This window comes from Pristis pectinata, chromosome 20 (assembly GCF_009764475.1).
Source record: "Pristis pectinata isolate sPriPec2 chromosome 20, sPriPec2.1.pri, whole genome shotgun sequence".
NCBI classification, from domain to species: domain Eukaryota; kingdom Metazoa; phylum Chordata; class Chondrichthyes; order Rhinopristiformes; family Pristidae; genus Pristis; species Pristis pectinata.
In genome coordinates, this window is record NC_067424.1 from 30,148,602 (window position 1) to 30,172,032 (window position 23,431).

General features: G+C 41.4%; 1 protein-coding gene across 1 annotated transcript; it reads left to right on the top strand.

Annotated features, from left to right (window-relative positions):
- The first annotated feature begins 9,070 nt into the window (after positions 1-9,070).
- On the top strand, positions 9,071-22,179 carry apobec2a (apolipoprotein B mRNA editing enzyme, catalytic polypeptide-like 2a). The gene is made up of 3 exons (XM_052034685.1): positions 9,071-9,192; positions 15,959-16,497; positions 21,778-22,179. Exons 1-2 carry the CDS (start codon positions 9,083-9,085, stop codon positions 16,491-16,493), a joined length of 645 nt encoding a protein of 214 aa, XP_051890645.1. The 5' UTR covers positions 9,071-9,082; the 3' UTR covers positions 16,494-16,497; positions 21,778-22,179.
- Positions 22,180-23,431: the final 1,252 nt, after the last annotated feature.

Consider the following 23,431-nt stretch of genomic DNA (forward strand, 5'->3'; position numbering starts at 1 on the left):
TCAGCGAGTTTTGCTTTGGGCCATCGGAAGCAATTGCAATGCCCAGCTAAAGAAGGGATTGAACCTGGGATGGGCCTGGTCTGGGTTGTTCATTTAAATATTAGACTAGCAGGGAAGTATTAAGCATTGGACTAACTGTGCTGTCCTGCTTCCATGTTGGTGAGTCCACACAGTTATTGGGAGACAATAGTCCTTCTACCTCCTGCATGCTGGCAGCCATCTCTCAGTGAAGGCCTACCTTGATGATGAAATCCTCCACTGCTTTCTATGTGCCGACCCTGCCTTTGGTCAACTGAGTTATTTGAAGATCAAGACCACAGACCTGGCATATGCTCCATGGGGCAGCAGTGATCCCTGCCTTGCTATGTGCTTCTTAGCCCTGAACTACATGGCTGGTACCTCAAGGCACTGGAAAGATACCAGCAACTGTCTGCAAAATCCTCCAAATTCATTGGAAGGATAAATGAACCGATGTCAGTGACCTCTCTCAGACCAACATCCACAGGCCAGCCTCTCTCGCTATTTCCACTCCTCCCTCCCCCATCTGCCTATCAGCTCTCCTCACCTGGATCCACCTATCGCTTGGCACCTCTCGCCCCACCTCTTCCCCTCATCTCTTTACCATGGCTATCCTCCCTTCTATCTTTCAGTCTAGATGAAGGGTCTCGAACTGAAACATCGACTGTCCACCCCCCTCCACAGATGCTGCCTGACCCACCGAGTTCCTCCAGCAGTTGGTTTTTTGCTCCAGATCCCAGAATCTGTGGTCTCTTGTGTTGCCCAGTTACATCAGGTGGCTACGTTTTGCAGGCCATGTCGCTCGCATGTCCAACACCAGATTTTCAAAACAGACACCCCATATCAGGCTCTGCTATAGGAAGAAATTCTCAGGGAGACAGAGGAAGAGGTTCAAGGATATACTTAAAATCTCCCTGAAGAAATGTAAACATCTTCACTGATTCCTGGGAATGCAAAGTGGAAAAGGTGCATTCGGGATGGTGTTGAGAACCTTGAGGCCATGCACTGGGAGCACCCAGAAGCCCTGTGTTAGCAGCTGAAGGGGTGCACCAATCTCACTAACTACCCACCCACCTGTCCCCTCAGTCGCTTCCTGCCCCATCTGTGGAAGTGTCTCCAGTTCCACAGCTTCCTCAGAACCAGAGTGGAAGCAAGTCACCCTCAATCCTGAGTGACTGCCTGAGAAGATTGTCCTTCCATGCTCTCTTCGCCCAGCCAGACTTTGGGTTACATTTTCAACCACTAAAATGTTCTTTCTTCTCCATCTGACCTGCAATAAAATGATCCATGACCTTGTAAAATAACTTCTAAGGCAAACTACAATGACCATCCTTTATAAACAATAATAATGGTTGACTTTTAACTAATGCACACAATGTTATCTCACAGTTCTCATGCCAACTTAATGTCATCGAAACAGATGTCCAGGAAGAATCCAAGGTTTTGTAGAGACGTGAATCTTGTTTTGGAGGTAATTTTATTTAAGGAACGTTGATAGCATGTATTTGTAGAGCTTGAAGAGAGCTATGGATCATTTGGAAACTGGCTGAGGTTTAGTTGACATTTAGCATACTTGGGACAGGTATGGTGCCTGCATCTATGTCACTGCCTCATGGGCTGTTGACATTTTTGTTAAATAGTTCACCCTTGCGCTTCAAGAGAGTGTGCCCAGCCTAGTAAACTCTGCAGTGTACTATCAGTAACCAGTGGGTTAATGCACCTATGTGAAATTCCTCTTTCCATTAAAATTAAGCCACTGTCCCTGAGATTCCTGAGGCCAGAGTGGTTCATAGGTAAGACTTCCACTCTGAGAGCCAGGTTTTCATGTTGGTACCTGAGGGGCTTCCTTGCCTTTTCACTCAAGGAAAGGGCTTCTTCTGCAAACTCTGCCCTTTAAACTCTTTGTGGGCTTCAATGGAATGCACAGCAATGGAAGGACTTGAAGCTCGGGGACTCAATCCAGGCAGTGGTGCAAGCCTCTCCAGCTTCATTCCCATCTCTGCTGACAGGGAAGAATCCTGGGGAGATGATAATCCACAACTGCCTCACACAAGCAAGCACTGGAGGGTTATTTGACCATGATGGCGGAGATGAGGTTAGGGGGATGTAGGCACCAGGATAAAGATTTACCTTATTCTATATAAAGAATTGTGTAGATTTTCACAGACCATTCCAGCCCACCAGTCCAATGCTATTTTTATGCCCCAAGCAACTTTCCTCCTACTCTACTTCACCTGACTGTAAAGTATTCCTCTCTCCCTTTTGTATGTAAGTGGCCTCCCCTTAAATTTCTACTATTTCCACCAGTTACTCAATGTGGTGGAGAGTTCCAAAATCTAACCCTGTTGAGGAAAGTATCTCCTGAATTATATTTTGGTTTCGGTAGTCATTCCCCAAGAAATGCTGTTGCATAATCCAACATTATGGTAGTGTAGCGGTTAGCATAACACTATTACAGCACCAGTGACCCGGGTTCAATTCTGGGCGCTGTCTGTAAGGAGCTTGTGCGTTCTCCCTGTGTCTGCGTAGGTTTTCTCTGGGTGCTCCGGTTTCCTCCCACATTCCAAAGGCGTACGGGTTAGGAAGTTGTGGGCATGCTATGTTGGTGCCGGAAGCGTGGCGACACTTGCGGGCTGCCCCCAGAACACTCTAAGCAAAAAGATGCATTTCACTGTGTGTTTCGATGTACATGTGACATTTAACAAAAATATACATGTAAGATAGCTTAACACTTACGTGTGATACGTAATAAAGGTTAATTGGGAAACTGATCTTACTGCGAGCACTCGGGACTGTTGTTTGGCAGATGGTGAGGGCCCTATCCCTACTGTGAAGTTAAAGCTTGCCTCAGGATCCTTCCTGTGGCGCCTCGGCTATTGAAACTGGCTGCATTTAAGTTCAAAGTTTATGTCTCGGCGGGTCTTTCTGACAGGACCCCACTCTGCATATTGTGACCTCCAACTCCATTCCCCCATCCTATCGTGATCATGGTGCCACCACCCCTCCGGCACCTGATCAAGATTCCCCTACCCATTCTACCCTTTCTCCCGGCTTTCATAAGCAACCACTCTACAAAAGAGGTTAAAGGATTAGAAGTTGGATTGCTGGTTAGCTTTTCTCCTTCCTAATTCAGGAGACTCTCAGGACCATTGTGCTAATTGGATGCTTCATCAGCACAGAGCCAGTGTTAAAACTGAGACCTTGTGTTACCAAATAGATGAGGTTCAATGGTTATTACATGGGGTTAGTCCAAATCTTTGCCCTAGATGGAATCCTGGGTTAGACTTGCCAAAGTGAACTCGCATTTCAGTGATGAAGCAGATCAGAGACGATCCTTGATAGAGTTTCACTGGCAATGAACATTTACAGCACTTGTCTGTCACTGCTGCGATGGCTGTGGACAGGGTTTCTAAAATTGGAATTGGGTCATTAGCCTAAAATAGGAAAGGAGAGCATAATTTGGTATTTAGTGCAGAAAAATGCTCGCTGACAGGTCAGGTCAGGTCACCATTATCAAAGTTAATGTGCGGTGTTGCGATATCTCCTTTACATTTTAAAAACTCAGTGAACCAATGTAGAAGCTTTTATTTCACCCCTGCAATCTCTGCGACCCCCCCCCCCCCCCCCCCCCCACATATTAATCTGATCTGGATGCGGACAGCCCATCTCATTGGCCCTTCACACTCTGAAGTCCAGCAACATGGTCTGGATGGAGACTGGACCCACTAGTACAATGAGAAGACCCCCATCACTGAAACACCCTCACAGCCCCCTGACCAAAGGCAGGGCTGGGGGTGGGGGAGCTTTGCTGACTGTGAAATTTAATGGCCTGGATCTTCTGCTTGGATAGCTTTCCAGTTGTTTGACCACATTGCTTGTTCCCACCTGGCCCAGGTGCCACCTTATTCCAGGAGGACTGCTCCTAGTGGATTGGAGAGGCACTGCCAGGACCTTTCTGAACTCGAGGCTGGCTGCACTCCCAAACAGCCAACAATGCCCTGCGCCACCAGCTACAAATCCCCCCTCCCACCCCCACCCCACAGCTCATTGGCTGTCAAAGCTGTCACTTATATTGAATGTTTGCAATGTCTGACACATTCGCAAACTTCGCAAACTTTCAAAAATGCCCAGGAAAGCATTAAAACACTTGATATAGATATATATATCTATATAGATATATAGATATATATATACATTATATATTATATATACATTATATATTATATGTATGTATATATATATATACATACATATATAATATATAATGTATATAATATATATATACATACACACACACACATCGAATTAACTGTATAAAATCAAACAAAGAGGTCTATTCACCATTATCCTAAGAGCACAATTTCTTCTCATTCATTTCAATGGATCCAGAGTATTTTTCCTAGGATGACCTGGTGCAGGGTCAGCTGAGGAAGTCTGTGGCACTGCAAGTATCCCGGGAGCAGCACTTAACTGGAACAGAAGGTCATATGTCAGCCTGCTCTGAGGAATCCCAAGCTTTTGCTCAGTAAATAGATTACAAGCTGGCAAATTCAGCTGGATCTGGCATATGTATTATATAGAAATATATCACAGTCTGATATTAAAGACCTGCTAAAGTATATGAACACAGTACAACAAGATGAGAATAAGGCCTTGGGCAAAAAGATTTGCTTGTACAACTTCCGTAAACAGTGCTGTGTGGTTGAAAATTGGGTTAACCCAGTGCAGAACAATTTTGTGCCTTAGCTCCTGTTGGGAAATTCACTTCATCAATTTTTGGCTGCAATTTTTTTCTGTTCAGTACTATTTTCCTGGCATCAAGGTCTCCTAAGTGATAACCAATTGTAGTACAACATGGAAAATTCACCAGTAGTGAGATTGCCAATCTTGCTTATCTGAAAAACAAGAGTTCTTGTTTGGTCACAGAATAACCAGTTCCATTTCCCCAGCTGCTTAATGATCAACACTCAAACTGCATTCTTTATCCTCCCTGAGATCGGTGACCCCAGTGATCTCAAATACAACCTGATATGTGTGTCTGGACCACTTTGTTTGTGGTGATCAGGCACATGTTCACAATTCCTTCCAACACCCTCACCTCAGGACCATTCCAGGCTGTTGCTGCTCACCTACACCACGGCGCACTGTTTGCTGCTCACTGCTGCACTGAGGGGTAGAGTCACCCACCGTCCATAATCAAGGAGAAGAGATTTTATCCACTTTCCCTTCAGACTACTGGAGTGGAGAATCAACCAGAATTGCCCAAAGTTCATGCTTTCAGAGCTTATGTTCTTTCAGAGATCTCTCTCCTGACTGTAGCCCTGCTGGGTCTGAATGGTCCCCATTGTAGAAAGAGTATGTCTCCTCTGGGCACTGTTCTACACCAGCATGTCCAAGTCCTTCTGATCCCCTAGAAGCACTCTTCCCTCCCTCCCTCCCTCCTTCCTTCCCTCCTTCCCTCCTTCCCTCCCTCCTCATTGCGGTTTGCATTGCATCATGGCATATGCCTTTATGAGCTTCCTGTAGAGATCGCACCTGCTGGGCCCCATGCTGACCACCGCAAGAAACTGCCGCACGTCAATAGGGAATGGCAGGCTGGAATTGACAGTGTTGTTCTGTGAACCTCACAACTGTAGCTCCATTTTGTTAACTACTTTCACTAACAGCATCAGAATGAGCCATGTGGCATGGAACATCTCGATGGCTGGGATGCAGTACTGGATGTACTGCTGTGAAGTTAAACTGAAAGCCAGGTTTAATTAATCATTGCCTGAAATGCCCATCTTGATGTACCATTTGGGTTTTGTACACAGTTTGCAGCTGTTGGTGGATTAAAAATGCAATGAGTAAGTGTTTGTTCAGCTGTAACTAAGGAGACATGGGAGCATGGAGATAACAGAGGGGGAAAAGAGCAGAACTATGGATGGTATCTACAGAGTATAGATACAAAGGCTTCCAGAATAATTCAGGGACTAATATAGCAGTCAAATTACTTGACTCACACCCAGAGTTCTGGACCATTCATACAGGGTCATGAGTTCATGGCAGCTGGGGAATTTAAACTCAAGTCATTAAATAAATCTGGATTCATTTTTTAAAGCAATGCCAAACCATGAAGTTATCATTTTGTCGATAAGACCCATTCGGTTCACTAATGTCCTTCAGGGAAGGAAATCTGGCGTTCTTCTCTGGTCAGGGTTATGGGTGACTCCAGACCCACCCCATCTGGCTGACTCTTAGTTCTTCAGTTCAGGGGCATTAGCGATGGGCAATAAATGTTGGTGTTGCCACTGATGTCCACATCATGTGGATGAATAAGCAAACAATGTTGCTCAATGTGGCAGTGAACCAGTGAGGCCACATTCAGGGCCAATCCACAGCCCACACTGGTTTACAAGTAAGGCAGAAACAGTCCACATTTGTCATTGTCATTGGAACCTTTTGGCTAGGGAGGGGGAATCAGGTGTCTAGGGAAGCAAGGAGTCAGGGAGTCAGTTTGTGATTGCTGAGTGGCCCCTGTTGGAACATGAGAACATTGACAAGGTGATGAATTTTGGTTCAACTGCCTGATGATGGAGTAATCTCATTGTCAGAGTGTTCTGCTGGAAGGCCGCATCTGAAACACTGGGGCTGAGTTTCAAGGAGAAAGTCTGGTAGGTCTGTACAAAACAGTCAGTTTTTCCTGGTAAGTGAACCACTATGTTCAGGGTTCCCGGGATAAATCAGTGGTCCCGAACTCCCTGGCTGCTCTTCACCAGCAATTTCCCAATGGTTCTCTGATGCTGGAGTCCATGTGGAGTTCAACAACAGTTGCAATTCTCAGTGTTTTTTAAGGCTCTTTGAACCTGCACCAGGTTAGAGCAACTCCATTCATTTACATGAGGAACAACAACGTGAGAGAACAAGGTAAGGATCGGGTATTTTCTAAACTATTTGTATCTAGTTAATTAGTTTTAATTGTTTTACAATGATTTAAATGTTTTAGTTCCTGTTCATTTTTTAAAATGAATGTTTTTTAAAATCATTTTAAGAGTCTTTTAATGTTTCTGAATGACAGAAATATTTATAAACATTTTGAAGTTTTTAACAGGGTCAACAGCCGCCTAAGTTGGGGGATTGCCTTCATTTTTGTCAGCTGTTTAGTGGGCAGGAGCTTGTTCTGGCTATTCCAGATGACAGGGTTAACACACACCACATCTTGCCAGTGCACTGGGCCTCATCATTAAGGATAGGGGTTGTCACTTATCAACAATGGCTACACAAGATAGCTTTCCCGTATATCAGCAGTGAATGTGGATGGCTTGCTGACGGCAGGAATTTCTGCCACAACCTTGAGATGCTGCCTGTTGAATGTTTACAGACTTTCCTGTCAGGTTTGCTCCCTTTCACGGTGGATCCCAAGAATGAAACTCCCTCTTTAACACAGCTGCAGGAGAATAAGCTTTCCTTTAACAGTGAGTCCTGTTACTTTTTATAAGGGATTTCCACAGATTGGAAACACAGAAAGGGAAGGGCCGAGAAACTAGATCAAGTTTTTGTGCACAAGTCAGCTAAATTTTGAAGAAAAATAATGCAGAAAGGAAAACAGCGGACTGTAAGTTCCACAAGGTCTTTGATTGGCTTTCTGTGAACCTGTGAGTCTGATGGTCTAATAAACAGAGGGGTGTGCGATGCACACTTGGATGTCACTTCAGGGATTTTCACTGTGACCCACCGTAGGTTTCCACCACATTCCAAAGATGTGTGGGTTGGTAGGTTAATTTTCCACTGTAAATTTGCCCCCGGTGTGTAGGTGAGTGGTAGTATCGGGGGTGGGGGGGAAATTAATGTGCATGTGGGGAGAGTAAATAAACATGTAGGATTGGTGTAAATGGGTGGTTGATGTCTGGCATGGGCCCAGTGGATCTAAAAAACTTTACTTCAGTATTACACAGTTGAATATGGAGCAAAATGTGATAATGTTCATTTCTGGGTTGCTTTGACTCCCTCCAGAACTTCAGCCAAGTACTTTTTAGTGACGGTCACAATTGCATGTCAGATACAACTTCCTCATCACATGTGCCATTTCCTGTTTTACACTACCTTGAGAGCATTGCTGAAGAAATTGGAGAAAACTGACAGGAGTGACCATTATTGGGACCTCCTGAGACAATTGGTTTTTGTCGTAGAAACAGGAGGCCCTAATTATGGTTGTCCCTAATTATGGTTATCCCTATCAATTTTGTTCAAATTCCTCAGATATGATGACTGCAAATTGCCCCTAGTGTGAGTGGTAGAATCTGGGGGGCGTTGATGGGAATGTGGAGAGGATAAAATGGGCTGGGGTAGGTTTAGTGTAAAAATGAGTGCTTGATGGTTGGCATGGACTTGGTGGGCTGAAGGTCCTGTTTCTGTGCTGTCTTTCTCTCTGACTCTATAACACCTGAAGATGGCTGTTGATAAACCAGCTAAGAGGAAGAGTTTATCAGTGCAAGGTGATTAGCATGTGCAGTCTGCCTCAGAATCTGAAGAAAAGAATGGATAAAATCACCAGGTCTCCTGCTCCTGATACTCCTCTGAGTAAGTGCAAGACCTGGTGCAGGGATGTGGTTCCTTTTGTGAGGCAAGGATCGTATTCTGCCTGTTGGCCCTCATCATCAGAACTTGGTGAGCTACCAGCTATGTCTCACACCTCAAACACACAATCAATAGCTTTAGGAAAGCAGGTGGGGGGGGGGGGGGGGGGGGGAGAAATTAAAGCAAAGATTCATTGTGAAGAAAGTAGTTTGTTTAAGAAACAAATCTTATATTAGCCCCTTTTTCCAAAAGTTTTCTTTCTTTTTTTCTATTTAAATGAAGAGATATATGTGTGGGGAAGAAGGATAATGTGAGGGTTAAGGAGAGCCATCTATGATTGGTGGGACTAATGGGGATGACCTAGCTACAGTTTATTTTGAGCTGGAAGTCCTCTCCTCCCTTGCTCCCTTATTTGGTGTGCGAGGCATTTTACTGTGGCAGGGACTTCTCCCTTGCTCAGTGCAGAGCTGCCGTCAGACTGTGCACATCACGCTGACCTTGTCAAACAATGGCTGAAAAGACTGAAGGAGCAAACAAGGAAGTTGACAGTGAGGACAAAGTAGAGGGCACAGAAAATGCTGACATCACGGACCTGGGGCCTTTTGAAATAGTCGTCGGGTGAGTGTCAAACTGCTTTCCACAAAGTGATGGCATGTTGGGAAGAAGGAAAACGTAGCTATAAATTTGACAAAAATAGTTATTTATTTTTATTATTATTTTTTCTCATTATTACTGATAAAAGGAAATTATTAATATTTATTACAGTCATAGATCCACACAGGACAACGAAAAGCCCTATGGTCCACTGAATCCATGCTAATCATCAACACCCATTTATACAAATCCCATTTTATCCTCTCCACATTCCCATCGACTCCCCCTAGATTCGATCACTCATCTACATGCTAGGAGCAATCTACAGCGGCAAGTTAATCTGCTGACCTGCATGTATTAGGGCTGTAGGAGGAAACCAAAGCACTCTCAGGAAACCCACAGAGCCATAGGGAGAACATGCAAGCTCCATATAGACAGCACCAGAAGTCAGGATTGAACCTGTGTCACTGGAGCTGTGAGACAGCAACTTTACCAGCTGGGCTACTGTGTCATTCCATCTATGTTCTATAGTACACAAAAAAAACCCACTGATCTAAGATGAAGAAGCTGCAGGGAAAGTTAATCAGTCATAAGCAGAAAAAATACTTATTACAGAGAGCGAGTGATACATGTACTTAAATTGGAGTATTATAAGCCCAAGTTATAAACATTGACAGTTACTGTTTTTAAGTGATCCCGGTGAGTAAATTTTAGCCACAGTCCAATTTGCCTTCTATTTCAGTATGGATAGTAACTGAATTAAAACAACCACAACACATACATTCACTAATGGTAGCGACCTCAAAGTATCTTCATATGTCTGTGTGTTCGAACTGCTGAACATATTATTTATTGTCAAAGTAAGGCGTAGGTTGGTTTGTTGAACATGCACAGCTAGCACACAGCTTTGCCTGCCAAAAGCTCTTATAAGGAAATTTCAGATATGCTACCTCAGAATTCAGCAGTCCGTGATGGACATCACATCTGCAGTGCTCTGATAGATGCTGCCAATTAGAAAATCTCATGGCAGGAGCACATATTTAGGAAAAAATGGCCTCATAGAATATATCAAATAACTATGTAGTGCTGCATAAGTGCTGGGTGTATACAAACATAAGCATACTTGAGGATATATACAGTGTGCAATATGTTTTCTATGAAGTAATTAATCCTATCTTAAGTACTTTAAGGTATTTCTGAGAAATGTGATCATTAAAATATAAACATGAAAAGGCTATCTATGTGCAATGCAATACATGTTTGACTAGGTATAAATATGTGTAGCAAGGGGGAGTTTCAGTCCCAGCCTTTGATAAACTTGATAATGCTCGATAATCAGCAATACACTCTTTAACCCTTTCACTGACTAGCAGATTCTGAGCAAGGTTCTTCATTGTGTGTTTAAGAGTTCGTATGGATGTGTGTGTGTGTAAGAGAGTGTGTGTGTGCCCGTGTGCATGTGTGTGTGCGCGTGTGTGGGGAGGGGGAGCAGGTGGGGTTCAGATGTTCAAATAAACTGTGCACACTAAACAGGCCTGTTTTTGACTTGTTCCTAAGGCAAAATAAAATGCAGATGCTGGGAATTTGAAATGAAAGGTCTTTTATAGCTCACAGTGTCAGCAACGTGTTTTTCCCTCCTTCATCTGTTGTCATTCGCCTCCTTCTATTCACACTCCTCCAGACAGACCAACTACATCAGCGAGCCTTTACCACCCTCGCTCAGCCTGCACCATCACCGGCTGTGCATTCATTCTCGCTTCTTCTCTGCCCTATCACAGACATTCCCTTTTCTTGTTCTCCCCTCCCCTTTCCAACCCTTTAAAACATTTCCAACTTTTCCAAGCTTTGATGAAAGGTTCATTGCCTGAAACATTAACTTTATTTCTCTCTCCACAAAGGCTGCCTAACCTGTTGTGCACTTTTCAAAAATTTCTCCTTTAATTAGCCTTTTTCCCTGTTATTTAGCAGGATTATTGTTTCCTTTATCTTACCCCAACAGGGATAGAGACAAAGTGTCTACAGTCTGTAGATAGATGCATAGATTCAGCTGCTAGGGGTTGGGATGAAAGTGCTGGGAGTTCTATGAATTTGCTGAATGCACTGGAAGTTTAAAAGGCATTTAGTGAAATCATGATTGAATCATGACTGAGTTAAAGGATTGTTTCCATGTGTTTATAATAAGGTGGGATGTTTAATGAGTACTGTGGAAATTTTGGTTATCTGATGAGTTAAGAAGGCTGAGTTACTTATGTTAAGTGAACTGATTTATGTCACATGGGTCTTATTGTTAATGAACTAAACACAGAATATTACTCCAGAAAGAATAATCTTTAGATGCATTAGTGGGTATTAGCTTTTTCTTTTATAACAATGAACATATTTTGTCAAGAGAGATCTTACAAAACAGATTTCATAGAGTCAACTACAGATCAGTGAAAATTGACTCTTCAGGTTTGGACCCTCAACTAGTCCAGAGTGTGATTTTTCTGCAGATTTTGATGTTGTTATTTCAACTGTTTAACTCTTGTCATTCAGCACTGGCCCCAGTTCCACCATGAGCTGTGTGAGTGAATGCCAGTATTGCCGGACTGAAAAGGCAAACCAAGAGCACTTTACCCGTTCCATATGAATGCGTTAAAGATAAATGGAAATATAAAATAAAACTGCTGTTGCTGGAAATCTGAAACAAAACAGAAAATGCTGGAAACAATCAGCGGGTCAGGCAGCATCTGTGGAAATTGGTTTTGTTTATGTTAAAGACAAATCTTATTGGTTAAATTGATTGAATTCTTTGACAAGGAGGTAAAGAATGTTAATTAAGGTAGTGAGATTGATGTTTATTACTATTGGAAGGCACTTGATAAAATGTCACACAGGAGGCTAAAGAAGGTGGAAGCCTGCAGATTTAAGGGGAAGGTGACAGAATGGATTCAGAATTGGTCTAGATGGTCAAAAGTAGAATGGGAAGCCTGGTAGTGGCACAGCAGTCAAAATACTAGCCAAGTAATCCAGAGGCTTGGACTAACCATTCAGAGATCACCATGGCAGCTGTGGATTTACTTCAGTTAATAATCTTGAATTTGCAACAATAAATTTGTCTTAATAATGATGATCACAAAATAAAGCCCTATTGGACTTTGTAAAACCCATCTGGGTCACTAATGCCACTTTATGACTCTAAGCACAGCCTATGTAGTTGACTCTTTTAAAAGGCCCAGTAAGCCACTTATTTCAAGGACAATTAGGATGGACAATAAATGTTGAGCTTAGTTATGAATTTCAGAACGACATTGGCAGGATGGTGAAATGGACAGAACACGCAAAGGGATTCAGCGGTGTAAAGTGATGAAGTTTGGACACACTGGTACAAGATGTCTGTATACTCTACATGGCACTACTTTGGAAAGGGCAGATGAACAGAGATCTTGGTGCCTACATACATAAGGGTGGCAGAGCATGTGAATAAGGTGGTTTATAAAACATATTGATTATTTGGATTTATCAGGTGATGCATAGAATGTAAAAACTGAAATCATGCTCAATCTTTACAAATCTTTGCACGGGCCAAAGTATAGGCTTGAGTATTGTGGACAATTCTAAGCCTCACAATTCAGGAAATATGTCAAGGCCTTAGAAAAAATATAGACAAACTTAACCAGATTTTACCAGGGTTGAGGGGCCACACTGGTGAGGAATGAATGGAACTGTCAAGACTATTCCCATTGACACAGAACCAGCAAAATGGTGACGCAACAGAGGTTTTCAGGATAATGAGAAGTTTGGTAGAGGAAATAAAGAAAACCATCCCCTCTGGGGGTTGAGGCCATAGATTTTAAAACCTCAAGTAGGAGAATGAGGAATTTTACTTTTTATCTCAGTGCAGCACAGTGGTACAGCTGGTAGAACGGCTGCCTCAGAGCTCCAGAGACCGCCATTTGGTCCTAACCTTGGGTACTGTCTGTGTGGAGTTTGCAGGTTCTGCCTGTGACCACGCGGGTTTCTCCCAGGTGCTCTGGATTCCCCCTATGTCCAAAAGACTTGCGGGTTGGTAGGTTAATTGGCCACTGTAAATTGTCCCTAGTGTGTAGGTGAATGGCGAGGGAACTCATGGGAATACATGGAGAATACAATGGGACTAGTGTAGGATGGGTGTAAATCAATGGTTGGCATGGATCTGTTGGGCTGAAGGGCCTGTTTCCATGCTGCGTAGCTCCGTAACTCTATCTGTAAAGGGACTGGAAGGCAACTTCATTAATTGTTCTAAAGGTGCAATGAAAACGCTGTTGAGAATGAGGAGCTTACAGGTCAAAGGGATAAAGTGGAGATGCTGGACTAAACATGACTGCTTTTTAAAGAGCCAACATGGGCATTATGGGCTGAAAAATCTCCTCCTGTGGGATTCTTGGGGTTTGTGTCTTCCAGTGTTGCTCGATGTAAATGCTATGAAAGCATGAGTGTACAGATATTAGATTGTGAAGTGCTATGTTTCTATGTGCTCTTCAATTCAACAAATGAAGAACAAAACATAATTGAAAGTTGGGGATTTACCAAGTGATTTGCAACACAGTGATTTCCATGCATCTGATGCACTAATGCAAGGAGGAATGTGGATATGCGTAGTGGCATTCAGTGAGATGCACCCTATCCTTGCATATCATTCCCATAATTTCCTTTGGAGTATGCATGGCCTGCACCATCCATGGTCACTCCTGAAATAGCAAGACTTCACCCGGGCTGTGACGTTTCTCTAGAGCTGTGAGGTTGCTCGGGTCTATTACTCTGCTCCAGGTCTGTGAGGTTATCCAATGCACATCCCAGGTTCCTGCTGGAAAGTGGCTCTTCTAAACAATTTACTTTCCTGGATGTCCCTCAGACCTCCACCCATTGCCCACAGCTCCATAATGTACCCTACTCACTCCCAGCTTCCCCACCCATGAATCTGATAACCTGGCCAAACCCGACACACCTTCAATCCCAACTCTTACCCCCCACCCCATCAATTTGCCCACTATTGACCCTTCCACTTACCAATCTCCAGCTAAGCCCTTCTTACTTATGGATTCGGGCCCCTACCTTCCAATCCATGATCCTTTCCCTTACCCCAGGTTCCTCTCCTCCTTGACTGCCTGGGCCCAGAGCTGACCTCAGATTTTCTTGGTCCACTGCAGTGTGTGCAAGGGGAAGTTCTTTATCATGCAAGATTCATTCAGATGTGTGCAATTTCTTTGGCCGTCAGTGAGGTATGGGTGAGGGCAGAGGCGGGCCTTTGAACAAAATATCTGCTGGCCCACCAGAACCCAATTGATGTGTCTTTGCAGGTGCCGACCAATATCTATGCAGGGATCAACTGGGCCAAGTGACTTCCTTGCCCTGAACCTGTGTTGTGTGTGGGAGAACAGGCCACGCAGATTTTACCTTTAAATCTGCCTTTCTTCCCCCTGTGGGCCAGATATTGAAGGTCGGTATCAGTCCCAGTTTACTGGTGGCTCCTCCTGCTGAGATAAGGAGAGTTAAAAATATGTCTGGAATTCCACTTCTTTCAGCTGCTGCTGTGAGCACAGAAGAACTGGTCACAAACTTCACTGGAAAATGATGTGGGGGTGTAGAGAGATCTGAAAAAGTACATCACTCTCATGCTGTCAGTGACACCAGAATTGTTGGGCACGTCTCGCGCTGATCTCATCTGAGCTGTGATATTGGAATAAAGCTTCAACCCCACAGCTGCTGCTTATTGTTGATAATTTAATTCCTGCCACAGTACACAGTGTGTCCTCTGACCACACATAAGGGGACGCATTGATGCCTTAAAAAAATCATTTATATCGAATTACTTATCTGTATATCTCAAAATGTGCCATTTATAAATGACATTAAAGTGTACTCACTATTATGTAACCAGATACTTTTGTCATCAGGCATCTATTTTGCAGCTCCACCTCATAATCAACATTTAGATAGACGGCTAATCAGTCTGTGGTGATGCTGGCTGTTGCAGCAATGTTTTCCAGAGCTTGAGCATTATTTAGAACATTTATCCTTGCTGATGTTAGGGACACTTTTTCCTCAGAAGATTTTTAAAGTGAAAATATCACTAAAGAGAAATTACTGGAGAAATCAGGAGGACTTATGGTGGGGACTCAATAGCTGAAGGGCCTGCTTCTGCGTAGTATGACTCTACCTATGACTCCAGAAAAATCCCCTAGGCCTGATAGGACTATATCTCAGAATTCTTAACAGAAGTGGCTGCAGAGTTAACAGATACATCAATAACGATCTTTGAAAAGTCCACAGGTTCTGAAGCAATCCCAGCAGATTGAAGGGTGGCAAACATAACCACTACTTAAAGGAGGAAGGGAAATAAATATAGAACTATGGACAAGTTAGCCTTACACCTGTTCTTGGCAAAATGCTTGAACATATCATTTTGGTCATGTTCAAAGACCATTTAGAAACTCTAAGTGTGATTAGGTAGAATCAGCATGTTTTTGAGAAGGGTAAATCAAGTTTGAAAAATCTAATAGGGATTTTTTTAGGATTTATCTAGCAGGGTAGAGAAGGGAAATCAATGGTACGTCTGGATTTTAGAAAGACATTTGATAAGGTACTGCACATTTGATAAGCTTATTACATAAAATGGGCTCAGGGTTCGGTAGAGATAAGGGTTTGGTTAAAAGATAGAAACTAAAATGTGTCCTTGTGGGCAAGCACTTACTTTCTAAAATGGTTGTATGGTTGAGACAAAAATCCTTTCGTTTTCTTGCCAATAACATTTGCTCCTTTTAAATTCCAGACAGCAAATGCCTTCCATTTTCTTCAAGTTCCAGTTCAAAAATGTAGAATATTCTTCCGGAAGGAATAAAACATTTTTATGCTATTCAGTGGAACAGCAAGGTGCAGAGTGTCAGAAGATGGAAGGATACATGGAGGATGAGCACTCAAGTACGCATGCAGAAGAGGCCTTCTTTACAGAGGTTTTCAAGGAGTGCAATGGCAGTCTGAAGTACTCCATCATTTGGCACGTCTCCTCCAGCCCTTGTGCGGCCTGCGCTTCCAAAATCGCGGAGTACCTGAAGAAGTGTCCCAACGTCCACCTTACCATCTTCATGGCCCGCTTATTCATGTGGGAAGAGCCTGAGATCCAACAAGGTCTGCGGCTACTGAAAGCTGCTGGTTGCCGATTGAGGGTCATGAAGGCACCTGAGTATAACTACTGCTGGAGCACCTATGTCGAAAATGAGGGGGAATCTTTCGTACCTTGGGAAGACCTACAAACCAGCAGCTTGGCTTATGAAGGGATTCTAAATGAAATTCTACAGCGTGCCTAGAAGGGTGAGGCATTCTGACATGTACCCAAATGTGGGGGTCCCCACAGTCTGATGCTTTTTTCCCCCCAGTGTATGTTTGCTGTGAGCATTCTTGTTTGTTTTTATTGATTTACACATGGGAAGGAAAGGTAAGAGCAATGTTGTCAGTATTGGAATCAATATTTATTGATTTATGCCAATAAAGTTAGGGGTTAGAGGGAATGAGCCTTGTGATTACAGTTCTGCCTCTGAATCAGACAGTGAAGGGATTGAAAGCTATTCTAAGCAGTTTCTATGAGTGGAGACCAGAGCTCCAACTGATCGACATCAAGTGCGTGTGGATGATCATCCCATCTCTGTTTACAGTTGGGAGTCCATGACATTCCCTCATCTGGAAGAGTGAAAGCTGGTGCAAAGTTAGTCATAGCTATGGGGTGGTGTTCACTTTGTGGTCTGTCAGACTAGAAGTTGGTCTGCAAATCCTTTCACTGTTCTCTGAAAGACCAATGCAAAGTTACAAAGAGGGAACAACAGAGAGAAAAAAGAATCTTCTTTTGGTTCATGGCAAAAATCAATAAATATTTCACCAAACAGCCAATGTTAAATGGCTAGTGTTAAAAGCAGGTATGACAGAAAACATCCTGCAGTGCTTTTGTTAAATGGTTGGAATAATGTGGCGACGTGCATGTCAAGTTTCACAACCCATGGTCCCAATCATGGTTTGTATCAACACACAGGCAGACCAGGACAACTTTCAGAACCGTACCACAAGGATGATAGACACGTGATCAAACGATAACAACAGGAAATAATGAAAGACAGGAAAGCTTACAGCTGAGTATCTCATATAATTAATTTCCCTAGTGTACAATCTAGTGTACAATTGACAGGTGAGGAATAATTGGAGCAGAGTGAAACAAAATAATCACTATTTTAAGATTATACTCATATTTATTTTCAAATGCAATAATTTTACGTTATTATTCATTATTTAGTTGTAAATTGAGACACTTGAAATAAAAATAGAAACTGGAAATACTCGAGTCAGGCAGCATCTGTGGAAAGAGAAACAGTTAACATCTCATATCAAAGAACATTCTTTTATTTTATTTACTGTTGAGATATTTGAAAAAGTACTGACTGAGATGTAAAACTGAGGTGCTATAGCACTGCCACTGGCGGGAGGGTATAAAATATGTCACGACAAGTTTATGCATGTTGTAACGTGCATGTAAATGGAGAACAGTCAATGCTGAAAGTGTGACAAAAACAGGAAGTGTTACGACTGAAAGTTTGGTGTTTTGGAAAGCAAGTGTGTACGGACTTAAGATTGTTAGCTTACTTTGCGGAGATTTATATATTTATATTGTGAAAATACAGTGGTACAATTACTGTTTTGTCCTGCTCAAATTCAAAGCAGTTTTGAGTTGCATATGCCAGGTTGTAATAATGATGCATGCATTTTTATCACAGGTGCAAATGTGACGGATTAAAGGCATCATTTGCAAGCATACTGAAGAACATTAAAGTGCATTGACTTAAGTGTGATTTTTTTTCTAACAGGCTGAAAATCCCCAGTGTGCATATTTTTGCAGGGGATAATATAATTTTGTAACAGCATCAGAGATGTTCATAACTATATTGAGAACAGCTTCCTGATACTCCGCCATGTGCTCCAGCTCAGTGAGGCAGATGCTGAGTACTTATATGGGCGGGAACTGGGAGAAAGCAGTCCCTCTGCTGAGGTAAATATCCTCTATAAAAAGTTACAGAATATTACAAAGTGGCCATATTTTGCAAACATTTTGCCCTAACCAATTAGGCAGCTGCGACAGTTCTTGAAATTCTGACAAAAAATGTCTTTGGTACAATATTGTCACGTTGGGTTCTTCACGAATAAAAGTTGTTAAACAGAACAAAATGGCACGGTGAGTTTACAATCCAGACATCTTTCTCCACATGCACAATGCTGTTCAAACAGAATTGTACCTTCTAATAACTCAAACTGTATGGATACCATTTTATATTATTACCTCAGCCTAACTAGGGAGAGTCCATGTAAAACTCTCCCTCCATGTTCAACTGCACTTTGAATATTCCATACGTTTTCCTCAAATAATCAGTGTGCTAATTATTTTATATATTTTTTCCTCCTTGGAATATGGAAGTTCTTTTTGATATTTCATTACGTTTTACTCATAAAAATTTACGTTGTCCACTTTACTGGTTTACTAAAGCAATGACCTGAATTTACTTTCAACACCATTTAGTGTTTGACATTTCTCAAAAGACCTCCCATTTTCCTACTGCATATTTTGAATGTATCCAAATATTTTTGCATCTCCTAAACACTTCAGTGTTCACAATAATTTTGGTAAAAATTGAACAATGTGAAAGCTGGTCTGATCCTACCCTCTCCCAATATCTGCAACATCAAACTTCCAGCAAGGACTCTATTTGACTGAGATCACCTACTTGTCCATTCCTAATCATCTGTATTTTTTTCTGTTTTGTTTTGTTGGACTTTATTTAAAGCAAGATTGACCAAAGAAAGGTTATGTAGTTTTATAAAGGGTTGGTCATGAGAGGTGAACCTAATTTTTGTTTTGAAGGTGTGACTAAACTACATAGGAGCATCTACAGTTGTTACTTGTATGGATTTCAGGAAAAGATCACTTGATAAAATCCCTCATTAGCAACCATTATAACAAAACGACAGAATTGAAGGTGAATTATTGACCTAGAGAGACTGCAGATTATGAGCAAAAAAAATTATTTGGGAGAATGCAACCAGTGGTGTCTTTGAGAAGTCTTTATCGTGGTCTCAACTATTAACATATTAACTACAGATAGTAGATTAAATAGCACAAGTGCAAGTTTGCTGATGACATAGATTCTTGCCGTGTAGCTGGAAGCATAAAGTTAAGAAGTGATATTTATAGATAAAATAAATAGGCAAACTGTGGTAAATGGATCTCAATGTAAGTAAATTCAAAGTTATTCACATTAAACATAAAAAATAGAACAAAGTGTGCTCTGAACATTGATTGAGATGCCACTATCTCTACCCTAAGAACCTTTAAATTACAAGTAGATTTTACACCAAGTTTGTATTCCATTGAATTTAAAAGATTCAGGAATGATTTGATTGTACTGTTCATGATATTAAGGGAGACTGACAGGACAGAGACAAATTATTTTTTAATGGTTGTGGTGTCTCAGACCAGGGGCACAGACTGAGTTAAGACCTGGTCTTTCAGACTTCAAAAATGCTGATTTATCTTGGACTTCTCACGGAATTGGTATTTTGCTGCTTTTTCTGCTACTAATTTTAAATCCAGAACTGAGATTTTTAAAATATATAAAGGTATGAAGTAACATGGGTCAATGGAGTTTGTATGAAGTTGGTTTGAAGGTGTCACTAAATAGTGGAACTACCTTGAGAAGGGAAAGAGCTCACTTCTGTTTCTCTGTCCCTAGGACTGAGGAGTTCATTGAAAGCATATTCATTTTTCAATTCTATGGATTGAAGCTTTGTACTCAGGACACTCATCAAACAGAGCAAGGGAAAAGCTTTTAATACTCATGGGTAAAAATACAGAAAATGTTGGAAATACACAAGAGTTATCATTATTTGCAAACAAAAATAAAATGGATAATATTTAGAAGGAAGACAAATTGTGGCCCTGGTGAGTGAGAATTGTGGTGTGTCCTGCAGTATCACAGTCAGATGTGCTGGAACTTGATACAAGTAGCATCAGCTGTTCCTCTCAAGTACAGTTTTCATTCGATCAAACTGTGTCTGGCAACAGCAGCTATTTTTGTTTCATTTTAACTTTGGAAGATTTGCAGTTCTGTTGGATCAAGGTTAGGGCTGTCTGTGTCTGGTGGTTTGAAATTATGTCTGTATATTTCATGAGCCATCTTTTAAGAATTTAAGAAGATTTTAAGAAGCTCAATTCTTTAAGATTTGTTCTGGTAATGCACAGTTAATTTGAGCAGTTGGTAGAACATACATAGACCAGAATTTGGAATCAAATCCAGGCAAAGAGAAATAGCCTGTGATTAGTTACTATATCAAGACCTCCAGTTTGGAAAGCCAGCAATAAAATAAAAATTTCATTCCAAAAAAATAGATTAAGGTAGTTTAATTTTCTACTGTAAATATCAGTTTTTCTTGCTCAGCAATTTTTGCTGAAAATAAAAAAATTGAACCATTGTTAAATTTAATATTTGTACTAACAATGATATTGCATGATAGAGTTTCATAAAATAGATAGGCCTAATATTGGATTTCACCTATTGTTAGTGTACTAAAATATTTTGTATTTAGTGTTAGTACCAAATAAGGTCTCCTTCAAAATTGGTCAAAGTGTTAAGTTGGTTTACACCTAGGATGAAATCCTGGACCAGGACCTGTGTGGTTGCTAATGAGACCAGGCTCAATCTAACATGGATACAAGAGCACCAAAACACAGATGGAAGCAACAAACAATTACAGCTGCCATCAAGAAGAGACACTGCAAGGGGTATAGAGAGAGCTGCTAAATGGAGAATGCTGGACATAGTGAATCAGATGGCTTCCTGTGATTGAGTTATTTGATAATTCCTTAAGTCATAAAACAATGTTATTTGATAATAAGAGTCCTGTATTTCTTAAAAAAAATTCAGCTGTCTCAGTATTTATAGGGTAGACAGTCCAGGAATGATATACCACTCACCGGAGTAATCCAGGCATCACTGCAATGAGGATGGAAACTTTTCTAATTATGCAGTAGGAAAGAGCTGGCTGCAATCGGCACCAATTGTAATCTTTCTAATCCACATGTGGCTGTCTGGCCAGGAATGTTTAGCAAGTGAGTGTGTGGTTCTGCACCTAGAAGTTAATCTGCTAGCAAACAAATGACCAATTTAGCCCTGCAATCCACCATGGGTAATGTTGTACTAAGGCATTACCACACTTGTCTAAGCCTGGAGGTCAAACCTTATTTCAGAAACTTCAGTGCACAATTCCACATTTTTTTTCTTCAGTGTAGCCCTGAGGAAGTTTCTGCACTGTCAAAATTGCTGCCTTTCCAGAGATTTTTAAGGCTATTTGTTCTCTCAGGTGGCCATAAGATAACTTGTGGCAAGTTCAGCAGTGGACTTGAAGTCCTGACCAACATTTGCGACTACACCAATAATCACTAAAACAGACTTAGTCTAAAGGACACATTTAAGCCAAATAAAACCCTGCTAAGCTTTACCAATATTGTTCATTAGCTGTTATATGTAAATAATAATTGTATACTTCTCTTTATTATAGAATATTGGGTGCTGCTAAAGCCAAATACTTCAATAACTCTGCACGGCGCAGTGGGACATCGGGGAAGAAGCTAAACTCATTTATTTTATTATGTCACTTGGACTGAACCAAAAGGATTTTGCTTTCACTTCATCATGCATCCCAAGTTTATTGAACATGTTCTTATTGCCTTCAACTTCAATTCTTGGATAGCAGTGACATGTTCCAATGGAAAAAAAGTTCCAAGCTACTTAATAATGCACTCTAATTATAAATATACTGTAGGACTACCTTAAGCCTGTAAAAAAAAGTTTAGAGTATGGTAATAAAATGCTGTGTGTATAGAATGCCAGTGTCATGTAGCAAGCATCATTGTGCTATATTCAGTATCTAAAATACATCACTGATACTTTGTGCTTTACAATAAAACATTGTGTACCTTTGTGCTGCTCAGTTCTTTCATTTGAAGCAAGTCTGTCAGCATCTCATCTCCAAAATTACACCATTTATAACTGAAATTTTAGGATCCCAACTTCAGGATTCCTGGTAGGATTTTCATTTCTATCCCAAGATTCATCTTTTACAAGTTGTTTAAGCGAGAGATAACTTACTCATCAGAAACAAATCTATTAACTCTAAACTGCTCTTGATATAATTGGAATATTACACAAAGCAATTTACTGAAAGCAATTTATTTTGATAAGTGGCACATACAACATCCATATCCTGATTTATATTGCTTACCACTGTTTACCTCATTATAAAAGGGTCACTCCCACTAAGCATATCGCAATGTAGATTTACTATGGAAAGGTGGCTGTGCAAGTCATTCTCACTTTAGCATGTTTAGAGACAGAGTCATACAATACAGACTTTTCACTCCAAGTGCATGACTACTATCAAGAACCCGTTTATGCTAAGCACATTTTATTCTCTACATCCCCATCAACTCTGCCAAGATTCTACTACTCCCCGACACACTAAGGGTAATTTACAGTGGCCAATTAACCTACTGATCTGCAAGTCTTTGGGATTTGGGAGGAAACCCTGGGGGTCGTAGCAAGAATATGCAAACTCCAGAGACAGCACTGGTTGCTGGAGCTGCGAGGCAGCAGCTTTACCAGCTGTGCTACTCACAGTATTTTCTGAAGGATTGCACAGCACTAACTAATGTAGTGCAGTGCATCCAGTCCTGGAGATTTGTGTACTGTGTATTAATTTTTAGCTGATCTCTGCTGAAGCAGATGTTACATTTGACATCCAGACAACTGGGCTAGCAGGAGGGCCCTGGTGATTTTGGGCAGGGGGAAAAGGGGAAAAACAAATCACCTAGATATTCTGTTGTATAAACAACTACTTCTGTACACAAACCAGTGTTTCTTGCAGCACTGTTGGACAAAGAATTAGTTAGAATGCACATGGATCAAAAAAAAGCTAGTGTTCAAACTGTAAAAATACTTGACCCAAAACAAAATATACATTATACCAGATGTTCAAGTAATCAGCTGTGTGACTATTATCCAAGTGATGAAAGGTCATAAATAAAACCACCTTTGGCATATTCTTGGAAACCAACTGATTCCCAATATATTCAAGTCAAAAATGAATTTCATCAGGTTTTACCACCCCCCCCCCCCCCCCCAGGACTGATATCTCAAAGCAAGGACAATATTAT

What these genes read in the sequence shown, in the direction of transcription:
- apobec2a (XM_052034685.1), top strand. Translation starts at nt 9,083, where the DNA reads ATGGCTGAAAAGACTGAAGGAGCAAACAAGGAAGTTGACAGTGAGGAC. An exon ending in CCTTTTGAAATAGTCGTCGG is followed by an intron (nt 9,193 to 15,958) that starts GTGAGTGTCAAA and finishes TTTAAATTCCAG; the next exon opens with ACAGCAAATGCCTTCCATTT.